At 42.0% G+C, this 22,495-nt stretch overlaps 1 protein-coding gene across 1 annotated transcript in view; it reads left to right on the top strand.

Annotated features, from left to right (window-relative positions):
- The first annotated feature begins 532 nt into the window (after positions 1–532).
- NWD2 (NACHT and WD repeat domain containing 2) overlaps positions 533–22,495 on the top strand; it is a 162,296-nt gene continuing 140,333 nt past the window's right edge. Inside the window, exon 1 of the mRNA XM_037003083.2 lies at positions 533–683. Coding sequence (XP_036858978.1) covers positions 533–683 — 151 coding nt within the window. The remainder of the gene's footprint in view (positions 684–22,495) is intronic.

The raw sequence follows: 22,495 nt of genomic DNA, 5'->3' as shown, positions 1-22,495 counted from the left end.
GAAGCCCGGGAGGCCCCTGAGCAGCCCCAGGCCCCCGCGGCGAAGCGCCCGTCACCCTACGCCGCGGGTCACCGGCGCCCGCGGGAGGCAGGCTCCGGTAAACTCGGGGCGCCTTCCCTGGCTAAAGTTTGGTCTGCCTTCTGTTTCCGCTCGGTCCCCACCGCCTGGTCGGTCCCGTTGTCCCCGCGGCAGGCGCGTGGGGGAGATGGCCGCGGCCTCCGCCACCCGCACGGGCGCTTCCCGGCGCAAAGGGGCGCCGCGCGCGTAGCCGCCGCCACGCTGACCTCCCGCGCTCGCCCGCTCTCGAGCTGAGCCCTGGTGGCGAGCGAAGGCGGCGGCGACAGGGGCCCGAGGGTCTGCATGGCCGCTCCCCGTCGGCCGGCGGTGTGCGCCCCGGAGCTGGCCGGCGGCGCCTCGGGCTCGGAGCGGCTCTGAGCCGCGCCGCCTGCGGGGACCGACCTAGCTGCCCTCACAGCCGCGCGCAGGCACCCGAGGTGTAACAGGAGGCGGCGGCCGATCCTCCCGGAGGGCGATGTGGCCGGCCGGGGCGGGCACCAAGCTGCCCTGTCCTAGGGACTCTGCGCTCCGGCGGGCAGCTTTCTCCGGGAACCTCACCGCCCTGCCTTCTCACCTCGTGCCCGCCGGCCGCAGCGTCCGGGTCTTCATCAGTGCCAACCCTGAAGGTAAGTCCCTCACTCGGGTTTGTGCGTCTGTCCTGTCGGTCCGCGCGGCCCGAGACGGAGAGTGCCCGCGGTAAACCGGGTGCGCCGTGCATACCCCGCGCTCCCTTCCCGCAGCTGAAACCGTGGCCGCCCCCAGCGCATGGCAATTAAATTTGAATTACTTTTATTCTCCTCTCGCTCTTCCCTTCTGCCTGCTGACTTCCCCTCGGACACCCATTCTTGCCCCTGGGTCACTCCTTCAGGTCGACTAAAGAAATGTCCGAGGCATTAGCAGACGCTTCTGGAAGCTGCATCCTGCCATCCCCACCCGTTTCCCTTTCTTTGAGCGGTTTTCCTTTTCGAGATTATCGCAAACGCAAATCGGTCCTGGCCCCGCGACCGGTTCTGAACCGGGGCTCCCTCTTTTTCCACTTGTTCCAGCCGAGGCGAAGTGCGCGTGAGGTTCCCTGAGAGTCGCCCCGGGTGCGTGCGATGGTACTCTGCCCTGGGGCCGAGGGGACCCTTGTGGACCGAAGGCCTGAGGAGGTGGAGGAGAAACGCGCGGTGGGGTCCCGGGGTAGGCTGGCGTTCAGGCCGGCGCTGGTTTCGCGGTGGAGCGCCCAGCATGAGCTCATCTCCACAGTTGGGTCCTGGGCTTGCTCTGACCCATCTAGAACCTGGCCTGCTCCGTCGTGTTCCTGCCCAGATCTCGGCACCTGGCAGGCGCCGAACGAAAACTTGTTGATTCGTTGCATTCACGAATCACAGCGGCTGGACGCCGGGTGGTTAATTCTTTGCTCATCACTCACTGCCTTTCAGTTCGCAGTCCTGAACGTTAACTTTCATTCCCAGCAAGTGAAGACAAAGTAGAATACATTTGACTTGAGCTGGATAAAACTGCAGGAATTGCTCTTCTCTAGAAAAACAAGTATTTAGCTGTAAGATAAGTTTACAGAGGACTGAAATAGACGTGTGACATCCGAGACTACCTTTTTCTGCAACTTGACAAACCTCGGGTCTGACAACTTTCTTTTTTCTTTTCTGTTAACAATCTAAGTCATTTGATAGAATCATTTGAATACTCAAGGCTCTGCTTGCTTGAGAAAAGCATTTTTAAAAAAACTTGTTTTAAAAACACTAGCAAAAATTTCAGGTGAAGTTCACATTATAATAAGGATTGGGAAATCAAAAGATAAACCAAGATAATTATTGGTATTGGGACTGTGAACTTTTGAAGGTGAACAGAACTGTCATTTTTATCAGTTTACAACTCTCACAGAATTTAATGAGGCTTTTAGGAAGCTCCAGTACACATTTTAAAAATCCTTTAATCTCAAATATGTCTTCGGGATTTTCCTTACATCTTGATAAAACCACGGAGGTATGCACCCCATTTGGATGTAAGAAAACCTGCAACTTAAATTTACAGTGGTGTTTTTAAAACATTGCTAAAATATTTTAAAGCATTTGAGAAAATTGTTAGATAATGTTTAGTCTTAAAATGTTCAATTCCCCCAGGTTTAAATCTCAAGAGAAGTGTTTAAATCAGCTGATGTAGAACCAGCTAAATTACTATGTTTTTCTTTAAACAAGTTGCTTCTGACATACAATGAAAATTCCATTAATATCATCAGTAGTTAGCCTTTGCTTTGAATTTGTAATTTCTGGGATAAAAATCAAGGAATTTATATACAACCAGCTGAATATTGAACTAATATTCAAGATTAATGTCATTTTTCTTAAGCCTGAACACGTGATTCTTCAAATTTTCTAGGTTCTTGAAATAAAAGTATTAGCATATATTAATCTTAGGAACACAAACAGGAAAGAAGAGCTGATCATGCCTTCTCATTCACTCTGCTTTAGCTGGACAGCTTGCACATTGATCTTAAAAGACCAGAAATGGGAAGCCTACTAAAGAAGTTGTAATAGGGGCAGGACTTCAAATTTTATCCAAATTGGAGAGCTGAGGGTATACTGAATGGAGATGGGCATTTTTTTTTGGACCTGTATGTGAAGCCTCAGAGGCTTAGTAAATGCTCTGTCAGAGGTAGCACTTCACCACAAGGTCTTTATGGATGCAATTCAGGAAGCAAATGGTTGTGTTTTGGTTCGATCCAGTATTAGCTTCTTGGCCAATACTCAAGAGCCTCTTCACTATCAAGACAAAGAACATTGTCTCATGCTTTCCTTTACAAGAAATGTAATTTATGCTCTAAATAAAAGCTGCTTTGTGTTGAACTCATAGCAATACTTTTAAGAATCCAGCAAGGGTCTCCCTTAGATTATTGTTTAATAGGTATTGTTTTACAAGACTTGTATGAATTTCCCCCATCGGTAATTATAACACATATCTTTAGAATAGAAAAATTATTTCTCATATGTTTGCTCATTCAGTATTTTAATTTTGATTTCCATCCTCAAATCCTGTGAGGATGGTGGGGGTGTTCTCTCTCTTTTACAGCTGAGAAAACTGAGGCTGCCCCAGGTTAAGCTACTTGCCTGAATTCATAAAGCAGAATGAAACAAGGTGGAGCCTACGAGGGACCCAAAATATATCTGTGGGTATTCTTTGGCCTAGCCTAGGTTTACACCAGATTTCTCTGAAATGTCTTACCCCCACATGAACAAGAAAATAAGCTGGAGAGAACAGGAACATGGCTGCCTGACCTGCTTCAACTGCCCCAAGAGGTAACTTTAGGGGCACTGAAAGAAATTTCAAAATATTCTGTACTCTAATGGACGTGTTCCTGACCAAAAGCATTACCTGCATCTGACCAATCCCCAGGCATGAAAGACACAGGAGAGGAACAAGTGTGGGGGAGGCAGTGTTATCCCATAGTCTCTTACTTGGATATGCCTTGAGCTTCATCTAGTCCCACCTCCACCCAATGTAGAAATCCCTTTTGTGGCATCTGTTAATTCTTTGATGTTTTCTAGTCATTTAGCCACTGTCTTCCTGCCAGAATAGCACTTATGCCTCCTTGGAACATGATTCTAAAACACATACCAATTCTTCCACTGCAATTAGCCTGAATTGTCCATGGATATGCAGAGGAGAGGGACCTATATAATTCCCTCACTATTATTGGAATAAACAGTCATCTTCTCTGTCTAGAGTCTTAACCAACTGAGAATAAGGTAATGTCTTAGCTCAGGTTTCCACAACAAAATAGCATAGATTGAGTGGCTTCATCAACATGTTTATTTCTCAGAGTTCTGGTGGCTGGATTGTCTAAGATCAAGGTGCTGGAAGGTCCAATTCCTGGTAAGGGCCCTCTCCCTGGTTTTTCATATGGCCATTTTCTCATTGTGTCCTCACATGGCAGGGAGAGCCCAGCTATGTTCCTTCTTCCTTTTCTTATAAGGACACTAATCCCATAATGGGAGCCCCACCCTAATCTCTTCTAAGCCTTATTACTTCCCAAAGGCCCTACCTCAAAATATCATCTCATTCAGAGTTAGGGTTTCAGTATATGAATTTGAGGGGCAAGACACACATATTCAGTTCATAACATTCTGTTCCTGGCCCCCCAAATTCATATGCTTCTTGCTCCAAATATCTTGCCTTGTTCCAGCATCAACTCTAAAGTCTATAGCCCAAAGTCTCATCTAAATATAATTTTAATCAGGTATGAGTGAGACTTCAGGAATAATTTATCCTGAGGCAAAATTCCTCTCCAGCTGTGAACCTGTGAAACCAGGTAAGTATGTGCTTCCTAAACAGAGCTGTGGGACAGGCATGGGGTAGACTTTCTCGTTCCAATAGGGAGAAATTGGAAGGAAGACATGGATGAAGGATCCCATGCAACTCTCAAACCTAGCAAGCCAAATACCACTGGGTCTTAAAGCTCAAGAAAAATAATCCTCTTTGGCTTTATGCTCTGCCTTCTGGGCCCACTGGGGTAGCTCTGTGGGGTAAGGGGTCACCCACCAAGGCTCCAGGTGGCCCTTCCCCCAAGGCCTTGGGTAGAGGCTGTCTGCTCTGTTGAAACCCAGGCTATGCCTTCTCTCACCTTTGAAACCAAGGAGGCAGCCCAGATCTCCCAATCTCCTTTGGGGTTTCTCTGCCTTTGTCTTGAAGGATCATGCATGTTCATAGACGAGTAGCAATGGTTTAGTCTGATAGCATCTAGAAGTCAGACAGCCTTCCTTTGTTTCATCATGTCTCTATTTTCATGAGTTCAAACTGGCCACATTTCTGCTGGGGTGGTCCATGGCTCACACCCATACTAATCTCCTTACCAAATGGTTGTTCAGCCACACCCTCAGTGTTCTCTTCAGAACAAGCTTTCTCATTTTTGCATATATATATAGGGTGAGAATTTTCCACGTCTTCATTTCTGGTTCCTTTGTGCTTGACAATTTCTTCCTTAATTCATCTTTCTCCCTTTGCAATTTATCATAAGCAGTCAGAGGGAATCTAAGACACCCCTTCAATAGTCTTCTAAGAAATCTCCTCAGCTAAATATCCAGTTTCATCACAAGTTCTACCTTCCACAAAACACTAGAGCACAGTTCAGCCAAGTTCTCTGCTACTTTAAAAGGATTGCCTTTTGTGCCTGTCCAGTGCTGCATTCCTCATTTCTGTCTGAGGCTTCACCAGAGTGGCTTTTACCCTCCATATTCTGTTCATGACAATGGGTACTCTAAGAAAATGGAAGCTTTGTCTACATCTCTCCTTTCTGAGCCCTCACTGGAATTGTTATTAATTGTTTCTCCATGGCAATTTAGGCTTTTTCTAGCATGCACCTGAAAACTCACCCATTCTTACTCCATAACCCAGTTCCAAAATGGTTTCTACCTTTTTTGGTATGTGTTACAGAAGCAATCACTTCTTAGGACCAGAATCTGCCTTCGTTTCCTAGGATTGCCATAATAATTTACCACAGACTGGATTTAAATGGCAGATATTTATGTTTACATGATTCTGGGGGCTAGGAGTCCAAAATCAAGGTGTGACCAGGGCCTTGCTCCCTCTGAAGGCCCCAGGGCAGACTCCTTCCCCGCTTCCTCCTAGCTTCAGGCAGCTCCTGGAAATCCTGGGTGTGCCTTGGCTGGTAGCTCTATCCCTGCAATCTCTGCTTCCATGGTCACAGGCAAGAAGGCAATGTTCTCTCCTGCTGGAGAGAAAGAGAGCTCTTGTGTCTCTTCCTCTTCTTATAAGGATGCTATTCCATCACAGGAGCCTCTATACTCATGACAATATCTATGCCTAATTCACTCCCAAAAGCATCGCCCCCAAATACCGTCACATTAGGGATTAGTGCTTCAGCATATGAATTTGGCAGGGTTGGGAACACAACCATTCAGTTCATAACAGGTAAAGTCTAAAGCAGAAGGAAATGAAAATATTGAAAATATTATCTATTACCAGTAAAAATTGATGCAGGCCCATACTTCATTATTCATGGTCTTTTGAGCCAGATGTGATTATGAATTCCATTTTTTTTTTGGTGGAAATGGTTCATACACTGTTTATTTTGTAGGGCCTAGGGTAATACCCCATGATCAAATGTGCATGTGTGTATGAGGAAACATGACTTCCCTCCATGGCAGTGTCATGTAGTACTTTTACAATGCTGGAAGGTCTTCACCTGCATTGTCTTACATGATAGCAATGGTTACATATGGCTATTCAAATGTAGCTAGTATGACTAAGAATATGAATTTTTAATATTATTTAATTGTGATTGGTTTAAATTTAAATAGGCATATGCGGCTTCAGCTCCTATATGGGACACAGAGCTCTAAGTGGAGAACTAAGGACTGTGAGCAGCTTCATGTCAGATGAGGTCAGGTTTTGCCACCAATGACTCAGCTCACTTTGGGTTTTGCTGTCAGATGAATTGGGGAAATTTTTTAATTGTCACCACTTTGAAGAGGTTGGAATTGAAGGTAAGGGCTGTGGTCCTTTATTGGGGAATGTGGTTTTTAACTTTAAGCAAGTGGGTCTCCCAATACTGAATCTCAGAATTGTGCAAGGTTACCATCCAGTTACTATCAGCAGGGGATTGGGCACAGCCCCACCCCAACCAGTGAATAGACTTTAAGATGAGGAGCAGGGAAGAAGACAGGTTTATTAAAGAGAGAGAATGAAGGGATTGGGCGATTTGTGCTCAGATTTTCTTTCCAAGTGCATCATTAGATTAAGATACTCCTCCCTGGGTAGTAAGTGATGGCCTTGTCCAGGGCTACTTTGTTACTGGATTTCCGTCTGCATATTAAGAGACATCTGGAGTGGAGGAAAACATTCTAACATCTGCCTTTGTACCTTTTTCTGCTTAGTCAGACTTAGGCACTGGTCCTCTTTAAGAATTATGTACATTTGTCCACAGTACTGATGATCAGATGCTCTGTATTTCTACTTCGATTTTTTACTTTGCAATTCTTTGCATTTCCCCTCTTTTCTCCATGTCTTTGGGGTCTTGGTAGGAAAGCTTGTTCCACATTTTGGCAAAAGCCACAGTAAAGATAAATTATTTTCCAACAGTTGTCACAATTAGTGGTCATTTTTGCTTTAGCTTGTGCTCCCAGGGAAGAGGAAGAAAGATGTGCATGTCAAGAAATTCATATGAAACTTATGAATATTCTTCACTATAGTCCTTCTTACTTTCCCTGCAATGCTTATCATTTCCAGGGCTCTGTTTTCATTGTTTTTATAAGTGATCAGAAAACATTGTTAGGCATGGCATAAAACATACATATATATGCATGTACATGTATATATATATATATAGTACATACACACACCGCTGTTTGACATCAGTAACGTCTTTGTAAGTTAAGAGTCTTAAAGGGGAATATACTGAACTGCTGTTTTGTGATAAATGCATATAGGACATTTATAATAAATGAGTCAAAATTTTTGTGGTTGTATTTTTAAGTCCTTCAGCAAATGTCATTCAGGCAGGAGAGAGTATTAGATACAGGCACTGACTTGAGAGCCAGACTGCCTGGGTTTGACTCTTTAGGCCACCATTTAATGCTGTGATTTCTTGAGCAAGTTGCTCGATTACTTTGTTTTTAGTTTCCTAATCTGTAAAAGAGGACAATAGGAGCATCTGCCGTGCAGGGTTATTGAAAAAGATTAAATAACCTAATAGGGATAAAGCACTTAGAACAGTGCTGGGCAAATAGTAAATGTCACCTAAATGTTTGATATTGCTGTCCTTATTACCTTTATTATCCGTTTCCACTGCGGTTCAGACACTATGCAGGTATGGGTGTGCAAAGACAAGGCATTCCTGTCCTCAAGGGGCATATCAGTCAGAAGTATCACTCTGGATACTTCAGGGAACAAGGTGATCCCAAAAATCATGACATGGGTTGGAGAAGTGAAGGGAGAGCTAAACGGTTTTTAAGCCACATTGCCAAAGCTGTCACCAGAGGGCCGACACTGTAGAAGCCACTGTCAGTATTGCCGCTGCCACTGGGTGCTGAGTAGCTGGCTGGTTTCTGCGAACCCACATCTGCTGAAACCACCACTCAGAAGAACTTGACTGGCTCTCTCTGCCCTCCAGACCTCATGCAGGTACATCCCTCTGGCCAAACCAGAATTGCATTTGGATCTGGCAACAAGTAAGTCTAGGAACTTCAGGCTTCCACCAAGGAGAGAATGAAGGGAAGCGTAATAGATACTCAACACCAAGAAACCATCTAGCCCAAAGGGGTCCAGGCACTTTACTCATTTACTTAATTCAATCAGGAAATATTCATGAAGCACACACTCCATATGGAGCACTGTTCTGGTGCTTAGAATACAACAATAACAAAACAACATATCTCTCATGGAGTTTGCATAAATAATATGTATGTGATGAGCACTGTGCTAAAGATACAAGCAGAGCATGAAAGAGACACCAAAGAGGAGTAAGCCAGCATGGGGGCTCCAAGTGAGGGCTGGGAAGTCTTCCCAGAGGGACACACAGAGCTAGGATGTAGAGAGTATCCTACACGATAATCGAGTATGAGGCAAAGCCATGGAAAGAACTCTGCAGGGAATGTAAAGAGATTATCTTTATTCTTCAATGAAGAGTTTTTGTCCCTTTGAATAGAGTGGAGCTGATGTCTTGAAGTGATTACATTTGTCCGCTTGAAGGTGAGTCATTTAGAATGACATTTAACAGAAAGCATGACTTGGACCATATAGATACACTATATGCAAATAGATTGTGGCTTTATGGTTTAATCATCTGCAGATCTTTAAAAATTCTTATTATGCTATAGCAATGACACCATTTATCACTTTAAAGGGGAATGTTTGCAGGTTTGTATTTTATTTGTTTCAGTTGTCTATTGCTGTGTATCAACCCACCCCAAAATTAGTGACTTAAAACAACAATGATTTCTTGTTTCTCACAATTCTCTGCCTGGAAATTTGGGCAGGACTTGGCCTGCAGAAGAAGGATGATTCTTCTCTTCTGTGGGGCACTACTGGAGTCACTCTTTGACTGCGTTCAACTAAGCCTGGGCAGGGCTGGGCAGAAGACCCAACAAGGCTTCACTCATATGTCTTGCTCTTCAGTGCTCCAAAGCCTAGGCCAGGATTCATTACAGGGGGTTGGCTTCCCAGAGAATGGGAACGGCAGCTGCTGGGCATCTTAAGACCTGGGTCCGGAAGTCCTAGAATGTCACTTTCACTATTCCTGTCTATGAAAGTTGGAAGGAGAGCCCAGAGTCCAAAGGAGGGCAAATAGACCCCATATCTTGATGTGAGGAGAAGCAGGTGTATACCAGGAGGGGCAAAATTAATGGTAGCCAATTTTGAAAGCCTACCAAAACTCCCAGTTATATTGTGTAGTTTCTTTGACCCGTGTGTGTCCTAATTAGATTTACTGAGATAATGCACAAAAAGTGGGTAAACTAGTAGCCTAGTACAAAGCAAATGCTCAGCAAGTGCTAATCGTTGTGTTGATGATACTGATGACTTGTTGAGGGATTGACAGTGACTCTAAAGGCAGTGCTCTTCTAGAACCTCCTGAATTCCAAACAGACAAAAGACGGAACAGTCCTCAGGTAGGAGGTCAAAATGTCACCATTTTCACTAATAAAGATAATGAAGAATGCTCTTGGGCTTCCTCATACTAAACACCAGAATTATACCACCTTTCACCCACACGCTGGCAGTGGTGGGCCTCCAGAGGGCCTGCCCTATACAGTGGCAAGCCTGGAGGAGAGCACAGCCCACCCTCTCTGCACAGGTGGGTTCCCTGGGGGATGGGCAAGAGTGAACCAAGCTTGCCTGGCTTATTCTTCCCACATTTTGCTAGTCCAATAAGCCACCCCTTACTCTTCCCACCCCAGTCTCGGGAAGGATGAGTAAGGAAGTAGAGAGAGCCTAGGTGTCTTACACTCCAGTGAGGGGGAAAAGGCTCCTACCCTAACATGAACATTTGTATGTTTCAGTTTTAACATTCATACACAATGGAATCCTTTAATTACCCAGGACCATTTAAATTAAATATCTGGTTTGACATAGCCCAAATTATGTCACAGCTAAATATATACAGAAGAGTGATCTGTAACGTGTGACACACCTTCTGTGTAAAAGGAACTATATCAAATATCAGTATCAGAATACTTTTCCTTGAGAAAAGTCCCTTCATCTCTCTAGAAAGAATACATTGTTTTGAACCAGTAAGTTCTGGGATAGATTGATATGCAGCAATAGACAACTAAAAAAATAAAGCACAAACACCTTTTAAAATGGCAAATGATGCAATCCTACGGAGGAACAGGAACTCATCAACAAAGTAATTGGGTTTGATAAAGTAAGCTTAAAGTCCTTTTCGACTCATATTCCTACAAGTTTTGTTCTTAATGGTCATATGATTTTTAAAAATGTGAGACATGTAGTAGGTGGCTCAAAACTACATATAGGTGCTCAGTTAGGTACAATCAATCTAGAAGAAAGTTTGGTATTACTACAACACCTTTGTGTTACTTCTGTGAAACTTTAGCTTCCATCATGTTTTCTGTAGAAATCAGACAGGATTCACTCTGCAAATTAATGTGTATTGGCTAATGCAGAATTATAAAAAAGGAATTACATGATAGAAAGTTAATAAAATAATAAAAAACTGCAGCTTTGGCTGCAACCCAACAGAAATAATACCCACTTCTAATGAAAAACTTCCTTGAAATCTCATTTTCAATTCAAAATTTTTCAAAGGCTTTGACACAGATACACTCAAAATAAAGAGCAAAGCCCAGATGTCAGGTGTCTTATTCCAAGGGTGAGCTACAAAATCTAACTCAGAAATGAAACCACAAAATTGAAAGGATGTCCTTCATAATGCTTAATCTGATCCATTATGGATAGTGTCATTCAGAGAGATTCTTGCCACCAAATATATTTCCTTCAGACTTTATTCTAAGCATCAGCTGCAATATTTATTAGACACCCATTGCTTACAACCAAACTCTTAACTTATTGGCATGGAGAGTTACAGAGGATGTAGGATACATACTGTTTATCTTTATTCTTTAGGCTCTTTCACCTAAGAGGCAGGACACAACAAAAAACAGTAGCACTGTTACTGTGAGAGGGATGTGTCCGTGCAAAGGCCAATTGGAATCAAACTATCATGTCTGATATCCCAGTCAGGCAGGAGCTGGTCATATTGAGTCAAAAGAGGAAGACCAAGATGTAACTAAGAAACAGACCACTCTACTAATGTGGAGTGGCCAATGGGAAACCGATGCAACTCTAGGTGACAAGAACAAGCCCATATCTGAGAGATGGGCATGGTGTTCGAAGAGAAAGCATTTGCTATCAAAGAGAGCAAAGCAGAGTGAGCAAAGCTGAATTTCAATATGCTGACATTTAATTTTCTTGAGTGTCAGAAGGATAACTCAGGAGTTCACTGAGGTGATAACTGGAGGTGTTTGGGCAGGTGTGAAGTATGGAGGTGGTGAAAGGGTTTGAGTACAAGTTCCCCATCCTGAGATAGAAGTTGGAGGAAGCAGCTGGGGGAGAAGGTAGCAAGAAGCACCTGGCAAAACAAAGGCAAGATCCCAGACCCTAGTCATAAGGTAAGACTGAGGTCCTGGGACAAAGAACAAGGCTGCTATCAGGACTAGAACCCAAGGCCAGGGCCAGAACTGCTGCCCCAAGGATTTGACCCTGATTCCCAGAGGGATGGGATAGAAGTAATAGAAAACATTTTCTAGCTGAGGTCACTAATGGGCCCAAGGACTGGAAATAGCATTACAAGTGGCCCCAAGTATGGTTCCAGATATTTCAGAGAATAGATGCACGGGCTAAGCAGCAGGAAGGGTTATTCAATAAAAATAAGGAAATCAGAACAATATTGAAAGGCTTGATTGTCCTAATGGAAGAAGATGAGATATTATGGACAGAGAGGGAATAGTGTATATCCTAGAAGACAAGTCTGATAGTTAGACCTCAAGGCTGACTGAAATGTTTTGCAAACACAAATGCTTTGGGACCACATCCAGGCTTGATGGGAAAGCAAGCAGTGATTGATTAATAATGTCTGCTGTGGGTAAGGAATGGGATCTGTTCATGTTGGTGCAGGTTGTTGGAGTTCCTGGACCCAATTCTGATGTGTGTATAGTGAGGAGGGGATTTTCCCACACACAACAGCAAGTAACTCTCGAACACCAGCAGGTTGTCAGAAAACTCAACTCAGTTCTGACACTGTCTGCCTCAAGACAGCACAGATTCCCAAGTTAAAGTATCTTACAAGACTGCCCTCCACCCTACCCAGTCTCCAGATGCCATTTGCAAACCCCAGGCTGTTAATTTATCTGTGCTTCTGACCAATTGCTACAGATGGAATGTTCCAGTGACACCCCCTTAGGTTTGTTTAATTTGCTAAAACAGCTTACAGAACTGAGGAAAACACTTATATTTAGCAGTTTAATAAAGGATACCATAAAGGATACAAGTTAATCAGCCAAGTAAAGAGATATATAGGGCATGGTGCCAAATAAATGAGCTTCTAACCTCGTGGAGCTTGGGGGCCTGGCTTGGTGGCACGTGAAAGTGCTCTGGTTCTCCAAGCATAAGACCTCTCTTCCCACCCTCTCCCTGTCTCTGTTCCTGTCTCTGTCTCTCTCTCTGTCTCTCTCTGTCTCTCTCTGTCTCTCTGTCTCTCTATCTCTCTCTGTCTCTCTCTCTCTTTCTCTCTCACACACACACACACACACACACACACACACACACACAGAAATAGCAGGATGCAAAAGGTACAAAGTGCTCTTGTTGTGGGTTGTTGTGAGGGCTTTATTGCGTAGTCATGACTGACTAAGTCACTGGCCATTGGCTGATTCAGCCTCCAGCCCTCTGCCTCTTCTCTCCCAGGGGCTGGGAGCTGGAAGTTCCCACTCTCTAATCACATGCTTTGTACCCCTGGCAACCATTCCCTCCCCCTGGGTGGGGTCTAAATCTCTTTGTGAACATAATGAGACATCCAACCCATTTGAACTTTATGGCCCTGAAGCATTTTCAAGAACTATGGATGAAAACCAAATAAATCTAAAAATATTTTGGTCATCTGAATGACCAAATATGTACTTCTTATAAATCATTGTATTGCCTGCAGTGTCTTTGCAGCCACTGACACTGTGGTGTAGAGGAGTGAATGGGGCAGTGTAAGCAACAGTGAGGGGCCAGGCTTTGTAGTGTTTCATTTGCCCAAAGCAGAGAAGACAAGCCAGTGAGATATGAAAAGTCCACCCAAGAAATAACTGATGAGATGTTTTCTTGCTCAAATGACAGAACTTGGAGAGGTATCATTTGCTAAAGGAGGAAAATGTGTTGAAACTGTTAAATAGACTGAAAGTCCACTTACATAGGGTAGAACTTGCGTTCTAGTTAGCTGCTAAGCAGAGTGTACCTTCAGCAAAAGATCACACTCAGTTGACATTATTCTAGAAAATTCTCTAATCAAAACAATTCAGAAATTAAGATCACTGTGTGATAAAAAGTGATAACATCAAAGATACCAATTGTTAAAGAAAAAAGAGAAAAATCTGCTGAGAACACTGAAGAGAAGACATGAAAAGAAAAGGTTCCCTTTTAAACCCAGAATTTCTGTTCATAAGCCTGAAAAATCTACATGGAGAAAGAATTGTAATAACAATGAAGAGAATATGTAGGAAGAATAAAAAAAGATCCAGATCTTCCAACCTCTGAGAAGCTACTGTGTGGAGGTATTTATTTGCAAAGTCGTGGGGGATGAAAACATTCATAAAATAGGAATTTCACAATTTAATGAAATCACTGCTAAACTGGAAATCATATAAGGTGTGGGGGATTTGTCACATGGCTTCCAAATTTTTCAGCACACCTCACATCGAGAGCTGGCAGCTATGACTTCTCTCTGCTTTTGGCCAATAGAATGCAGAAGAAATGACACAGCACCATTGTCTGAGTCCAGGCTTGTAGAAACTGGCCACTTCTACTTTGTCTTTTGAAACACTTGTTCTTGAGAAGCCAGCCACCCCATGGAGAGACCCCTGTGAAAGAAGCAGATAGGTGCACCACCTTGCCAGCAAGAAAATGAGTGTGCTCTCTTCTAAGTGGCTCTCTACCTCCTCCCCTCCTAGAAGCTGTCCCAGCTGACTCAGGCTACATGGAGCAGAGACTAGCCTTCCCTGCTGAACCCTTTCCCAATTGCAGATTCAAAAGAAACATGAATATTGTTTTATGTAAGTAATTTTGGTTTGTTAAGCAGCAATAGATAACATAAAATGAGTAAAATAAAAGAAATGCATTAGAGTGTGTACTAGCTAAGACTAAAGAATTTAGGGGTTAAATTTGGATTTGAATTCCAAGGCTTGCTATCATCTGGAGTATTTAATCTCAAGTTTCATTGTCTTTTCTGAAAGTTGGGCATAATGACTGTCTCATAAGGTTACCATGAGAAATAAATACTGTACATAAGCACCTAAAGTATGTCTGAAAGAGAGGAAGGACTTAAATATTATAGATTAGCATTTGCTTAAAGCCCTAGGAAATAAGAGGTATAAGGGTTACAAGAGAATGAGAATTACTTGAATTGTGGCATGAAATGGGGCATCATTTCCAAATTATGCCATGTATATAGTGATGTGTGCTTTTAGCTAGAAGGGACTGCATAAAAATACCCTTTTTAAGTGAAAGTTTAACACATAAATATGAATTCAGCCAAATTGCAAGGTATTAATAAGTTCCATTTCTAAATAATAGAGTAGAAACTACTTATAACTTGATTTAAAAATTAGCCAAAAAAAAAAAAAAAACCAGAACAAAACAAAACCCTCTTTTAAAGCTGTAGGTAGCAAGCACATTTCAGTAAAATGGCAGAGAATAAAAAGTACTTCCACTATTTAACGTAAGATGTGCCAAAATCTTAAACTAAAAATCATAATTTTTTTCACATATAGAATCCCCTTAATGTTGCTTTAAATCGATAAAGATTCGTGTCATTTTTTTTAATGCTTACTAAACTTTTAGAGCTTGATTTATAGTTTGCTTGCCCCTGTTGGTCCCAAGAGCATGTGGTGCCACATTTATGTGGCAAGTACCACTCTTGATAAAAACAAGCAGCTCTCTTTATCTAGGAAGGTTTTCAATCCAGATCTCATGCGTGATTGGAAACTATTTCATTTCAAGTGGCTACTATGGAGGAAGGCCCCAGCGCTTCTGTGAGTTGATAGCTCTTATCGTGTGCCTGTAATGGTTACTGTAAACCCACAGTATATTGGGGGAGGGTATAGAAGAGGAGGTCCAGGAGGAGTTAGGGCTCTTGAGTGAATCGTGCATGGGTCAGGGTAGATGGATGATAACTTGAGTCTGGAAAGGGTGAATCATTCATTTGTTCATTGATTCTGCCTAGCAAATCTGAGAGTAGAATGGAATGACGGAGAAAGCCCTGAAATCTCAGAGTTTTGAAACAGTTTTTAAGGTTGAAGTTTGGTGCTATCGGAAAAACTAGATATTCAGGCAGTCTGCCTCCTCCGGGTGGGAGCCAGACTTCTGAGCATCAGCTGGGGCAGAGGAGGGCTGGGAGCGGCCCTCCGGGGTTTGCCTAGTTTGATGATCTGAAGAAAAGAAAATTCAGGGCTTAGTCAAATAAATACTTTGGTTCTTTTACTGAGACTTTAAAAATTATTTGAAACTCATTCTTTGAATTCAGTACTTATTGTATAATCTTTTTGTTTTTCCTTACTTTTTCCCTTTGGAAAATTATAGCCTATCTTAACTGAGTCAAGGAGAAAAAAATGGTTTCACTTTCGCTGTTGTGAGTATGGTCAAAGCAGATCCATGCTCTGGGTGGCAGCTCCAATGGGTGTATAAGGAGGGAAAACTTTTTAATACACTGCTGACCTCAAAAACGTGTATGTAAATTTCATCTCTGCCAGCACCTGTATGTGCCAAGGGTATGCTAGGGCATGAGTTTCATTTGGTACTAGCACATCCAAGAATCACAAAACCATTATTATAGACTCAGCACTACCCAGAGTTTACCATGTGACCTGGAGCAGGTTTTAGAATCTTAAGTCTCAACCTTCTTTTCTCTCAAAACAAAAACACATATTGTCTGTCTTATGGCGATCTGAAGATTGAATTCTAATATAGTATACAGTGAGCCCTACAAAGAAACAAAGCATTATTCTTTTCTTAAAACTCTTCCAAGTACATGAGTCTTAAGCTGACTGCTAAGCTGATATTAAATAATTATGTTACAGTATAATAAAGTAACTCATGTTAACCTTAAAAGTAAAACTCAGTTATTTTACCAGCAAAAATGGGTTCATTCATGAATAGCACAGAATTGCAATTCCACACATTCAAGCTATGCCAAAACTATAGGCAAGTCCCACAAATGAAGGAGGGTAATATTATTTTATGGAGAAAAAGGAAGAAGTTAGGAGGGGTTGTTATGAAGGAAAGACCACTGGAAAAAAACGAGTTCAGTGTGATGAGGGCTTCTCACTGACTGAGTCACTGAGGTACTCAGTTTATTCTAGAGAGGCAATGTACATACATCCTTCCCTATTGGGGTCTGTAACTGATGGTTCCTTCCTACTGAAAATATTCAGAATTGATGGTTTCTTGCTGCTGATCCTCGGTGGGGGTCTGTAATTGATAGTTTTTCTTTTTCCCACAATTGATGTGGAGTCTTAAGGGCTCACCTTTCTAGCCTCCAGACTACACTTTAGTGAGATTTCCCCTTTATTAATATTTACACTAACATATAATACACAAAATCAGTGCTCAAGAAATGCTTGTTGAATTTAAAGACAAGTTACAAGAAATACAGAGGTGGAAATGGGGTGGAGACAGTCTTCCTCCTGACCTGGCCTTCCCAGGTGTTCCGGCAGGTGTGGCTACTGCCAGGACCAGCTCTAGTTCACAGTCCCATCCTGCCCATGCCTGTCCCTGTTGTCTCTCAGTCCCACCACCAGGAGAGCAAGTCCTCTGTCCATATATCCAAACTCCTGCCTGTACGACTCCCCTACTTCTTACTCCAGGCTGCTAGGGCTCACTCAGAGGCCAGCTAGACGCCCAGAGGGATGGTTGTAGAGACCCAGGACCTCCAAGACCAGCACTCCCATAAGCCACACTCTGTGAATACAGCTCCCCAATTTCTGCTGTAGCCACTCGAGAGGGGAAGGTGAGGGAAGAAAGATGCCTTCCTACCAGGAAAGCAGAGAATGAGGGTGAAGGGGAAAAGAGATCTCTGCTGTGAAAGTAGACAACAGCAGTGCAGTTTTAAATACCTAAGCATTTCTCACAAAAATAATAAGAAATCCAATGCAGCTAGTATTATGGTCTAGCTGTATTATGATTTGGGGACCAGTTAGGAACCTTGCCATTTCCTATATTATTTTTATGGCAAGTTTCATTCTGTGCTGCACTTAAATCAGGTACAATCAGGCTGTGTAACAGCCATTTAGAAGTTGGAGAGATGTGAGTGTTTTCACTAGAAAACTCTCTCCTTGTTTTCTGAGAGCAGTGTGTGCATGTAGTATAATAATTGTCCCCAGGACATCAGGAGGTGGTAAGGGGGCATACAGAGTGAAATGCTTCAGCTTCTACTTCTGGTTTGGACAGTAGCTCTGTGACTTTGGACATTCCTTCTGGGACTCCTTCTTCCTCATCCGTAGAATGAGGTGGATGAAAATCAAGACTCCTGGGACCGCTTCCAACCACAATATTAACATTATTCCATTTCTTTGAAACTCCTCAGCAGTTCCATTGTGTTTTATTTAAGGAGAGGAAGTGTGGGGTCTAGCACTTTATCCTGACTTTGTGAACATGTCTATTCCATTATCTGAAAAATGTCTGAGACACCTGTCCTCCTTGTCTCAGCAGTTTGTCACACTAATGGATGGGAAGCACTTGGGAACTTCAGCACACTACATAATGCATGTTGTTGATTGCAGAAAGTATGATAAAGATATAGCTAAGTTAGTGGGAAACATCACCAGGATTTAGAAACTCTTCGCAAGTGTTCAGTATTAAAATTGGAGAAATGAGTAGAATGACATAAGTACAAAAGGACTTCTTTAGGCCTGCAAATGAGACCTTTGGGCTGATAAAAAGTACTGGGTTTTGGGGTAAAGTGGTTCACTGTGAATTCCCGGACAGAGGGATTGGATGTCTGCCCTGAAATGTGCAGTGGAATCCATCATGTGCACACATAAAATACATAGTATTTATGAGCACTAGTGACTAAGTAGAGGTTAACGGTTCAGAATCCAGAGTGAGAAACATGGGTTTGAGACCTTGCTCTGTGCCATGTTCTAACTGGGTGACCTTAAGCAAATTATTTAATTTCTCTAATCCCAGATTTGCTTATCTCTAAAATTGAAAATATCATGAAATCTTATAAGACTCAAATGAGATAAAGCTTGTGAAATGCTTATCACACACCTGGCACATAGTAAGCTGCTCACAGTAAATGTTACATAGGATTATTACCTTTATTATTATTAGCTCCTTTATCACCTTAACCAGGAGATGCTGACAACTCCCTAACAAAGAAGTGACATTAAGCTGGCAATCATCAAAGGAAAAAAATATTTGTCTGCTAGCAATATTTTTGTTGCCCACTCAGTAGGAGAGGGAAAGAAGTGTGACACGAAGATACAGTTAGGAAGCATTTATATTCTGTTTATTCAAATTGAGCCAGAATGTTTATTTCTAACTGTCTATCAAGGTTGACATCTTAAGAGGCCATAGTTATTATAAACATTTCAAAAAGTGCTTTGGTAGAATTATCAGAAATGTTTAAAGCAACAAGAATAGGCATACCTTCTTACTTCATAGTCATACCCCACTTGTAATCAGAAATTCACAACAGTCATTTAACAAATATCGTTTGAGGGCTTTCTACATACAAGACACTGTTCTAAGCCCTGGGGATATAGAATTTAACAGTGTTACATACACATCACTGCCACCCTCGGAGCTGCCCTCATATTCTAATGGAGGGACCGTAATGTAAACAGTGAATGAAATATGTTCATAAAGTTTGTGGAAGTGATGATATATATGTGAAGAAAAATAAAGCAAGATAGGAAGAAAGAGTAATGGGCAAAATTACTCCTCACAGTAATGAGTGGTCAGAGGTCTGTCCATGAGATATTTGAACAGACACAAATGGGGAGTGAAGTATTTCTGTCAAGAAATAAGTTCAAACAAGAAGCAGTCAGTGCAAAAGCCCTGTGGCAAAGCATTCCTTAGATGGCTAAGAAGCAACAAAATCAATGTGGTGGAGAATAGGTGGACACAGGGCAATTTTCCTGAAATTCAACACCCCATGTGGCAGGCACCAACCAATCAGAATAAATGCTAACTCTAAGCAACCAGTAAGCTGTACTTAGTGTGTGTCTGCCAAGCATCAGCGTTTGTAGTAAATGAGATTAAGAAACTTACTGATGTCAATTCATGTGGGGCCAGCATGTTCTTTCACCATAATTCCTAGACTTAATTCCAGAAACCAACTTTACCCACAGAAGATAAGGATTATAACTATTTGAGGAGTGTGCTCATTCATTGATTTGATTTATTTTTAAAAGAGATTCTAAGAGAATCTCTTAGTTTCTAAGAAAAGATTCCAGAAGTATTTCCAACATCGTTGAACAAGAGGATATGTCAGCATTCACTTGGTATTTATATGTTCTGACAGGTTTCTTAAAACAAATGTGAGCTGGGTTTCAGAGGGGTTTTGTTTTTGGTAATTCAGTGTCCTACTACATTAGAAAGATGTGGAACCTAACCTCCACCTCCTGTCTATCCTGGCCTCTAGGAACTAAAATATGAGAGGATGAGAGACACAGTAATTTGGTTTTCAGAGTAGCAGGTGGAAAAGTGCCCCAAATCTAGGGAATAACACTCATTCAAGAGAGGAAAAAGCCACCTACTCATATGTGACTTGGGCAGACAGGAAATCCTCTCTGAGGTGGCAGAGGATGGGGTCAGTCTTGGTCTCTGAGTGCTGGAAAGTGGCACAACCTGCTTGTCGGTATATGTCCAGGTGGATGCTCTGCCACATTCTTTAACCAAAGCTCCAAAGGGTCCTGTTGAACAGTCCATGAGAGGAGAAACTAAGGCAACAGTCCAGGAGCCCATTATCAGGTACACGGGCCAAGAACCACCAGCACTCCGTGTCTCCGTGAGTGCAGCAGCATGGCTGTGACAGGGATGGGCCCAATATCAGAGGCCTGGTGAATGTCACTTGGGGCATCATGCAACCCAGAAGCTATGAAGCGACCCCTCCACCCATCAGGGACCACCAGGGGCTGCACGGTACAGTTTTTATAGCTGCTGAGATCCCAAGGCACGTTGTATATATTAGAATCTGTCATTGCAGCAGGAAAATAACAACGGCTCACAAAAATAACACATAAGCCACATGTTTCATAGCAGGTCCCCCAAGGTGACCAAGAGTCTCACGCCGGCTATTACTTTTTCATTCATTCACACATCCTTCATTCAAGAGACACTTATCACATGGTTGGCACTATCTGCCATTTTCCCTTCCCCAGTCTGGCTTAGAAGCTGAAGGAGTATGTGGTACAAAAGCTTGCAGGATGTTAACAATGACAAAAAATTGTATGGCTTTTGGTTCTGGTATCAGAAAATGCTAGGTCTGGAATCCGGGCTCCACTGCTGTGTAGAAATGGGTCTTCTTCCTTAAACTCTCTGAGCCTTAGCTTCCTCATTGTTGAAATGAGGTTATTCACAGTGTTTGACTTGTAAGATTCCTGCGAAGATTAATGAGATCATGTATGGAAAGCACTTAGCACTATGCCTGACAAAATAAACACATATGCTAGTTGTTTTTATGATGATTCAGAACGGAAGTAGAGTCTTAGTGTGTGGGTAAGTGGGGGAAGGTGTGAGTGAAGGAGAGACTGAGTGGAGGAAACGAGGAAGGAGGAGGGGACGAGAATATCCAAGAAAAACATAGCAGGGAAAAAGGTCAAAAAGGTGTGCAAGTTGTGTGAAGACAAAACATTCAATTTCCTTATAAATTTTAACACAAATTATTTAAAGACAAGAGAGTGAAAGACTGGAATGGACCCTAAACTGTTTTTTAAAAAATATTTTAGCAGTAGGGTTTGGGATGCTCTTTGGAAGTGAATGAAGATCGTCTTCATTCCTGACCATTTACTGAGATCCTATAAACAGACAAACAATTCTTTCTGAGCATCCCTACACAAGATACCAATTAAAGAGACCTCTAGGGTTTTATCTGATGGCTATTAAGATGGAGATTTCAGAGTGGGGCAATCAGGCAGTTAATAGCTATTCTATTCATTTCATATTGAACCAACCAAGCCATTCAAACCAAAGGAGATTCTGGACCCAGACTTTGTCAGTTTATCTGTCCATCTCCAATTCTAACAGATAACTGTCAGCTTAATTTAGTGCCTAGTAGAATTCAGATGTGTAGGTGATTTTCTTTTTATCAATCTCTTCCTAGTTTAATAGGAAGACATGGAGACTTTGTATGGCTTTGTGAAGGTTAAACAGCTGGCGTAAGTGTCATATGTCCCTAGCATTTCAAAAGACCTTACTTTACTTTTTGGTGAATGTATGATTTGGATAGTTTCTTTTCTTAAGGTAAATATATTTCTCTATCCCCCCTCACCCTAGAGTTCTTTATCACTTTGATTTTTTATAACCAGCTGACCTTTTTCCCGAATAGTTCATTTTGTTGTATAGTCAGTAAACTTGGTCTTCTGGAGATTTTTGCCCAAGAAGGTTGAATATATTTATATCTGGATGTGTCTTAATGTCAAACAGATATTTCAATCTGTATTTGAAAGCTGTTGAGGTTGTAGCACTATGAAATCCCCTGCCCCACAGAATCAAATAAAAACAAATGCCTTAAGATATAACTAGACATTTTCAAAAGTTCAGAAGATATAAAAAAATGAGACTTTATTCAACAAGTGAAATGAGAAGCAGAAATAAATGAGATCTATATTATGCTCTATGTCCATATGTAAATATTTAATTTCCCATTTAAGTTCCATAAAAGATCATATTTAGATATATATAATATATATATTTTGAATATTTTAACCATTTAGTTCCATTTTTTATCCAAATTATATCAGCAAGATAAAATATAAAATGGAGAACATTTTTTTTGTCATAACTTTGCTACACCAACAGTTTTGTCAAAAGGTGCAGGAGGATGTTTACTGCAGAATCGTGGGTACAATGAACCACAAAATCATTCTCTTGCCATTAAGGACCTAAATTGACACAGATTTCAACAATACTAAAATCACATCAAAACAAATTATTGTATCTCAAGCCCAAGTCCAGCCCATTCCATGACTTGATTGTAAATTTT

The sequence above is a fragment of the Manis javanica genome, chromosome 5, assembly GCF_040802235.1.
Source record: "Manis javanica isolate MJ-LG chromosome 5, MJ_LKY, whole genome shotgun sequence".
Taxonomy (NCBI): domain Eukaryota; kingdom Metazoa; phylum Chordata; class Mammalia; order Pholidota; family Manidae; genus Manis; species Manis javanica.
The sequence above is the reverse complement of the archived record's forward strand: the minus strand, read 5'-3'. Positions and strand labels throughout refer to the sequence as shown.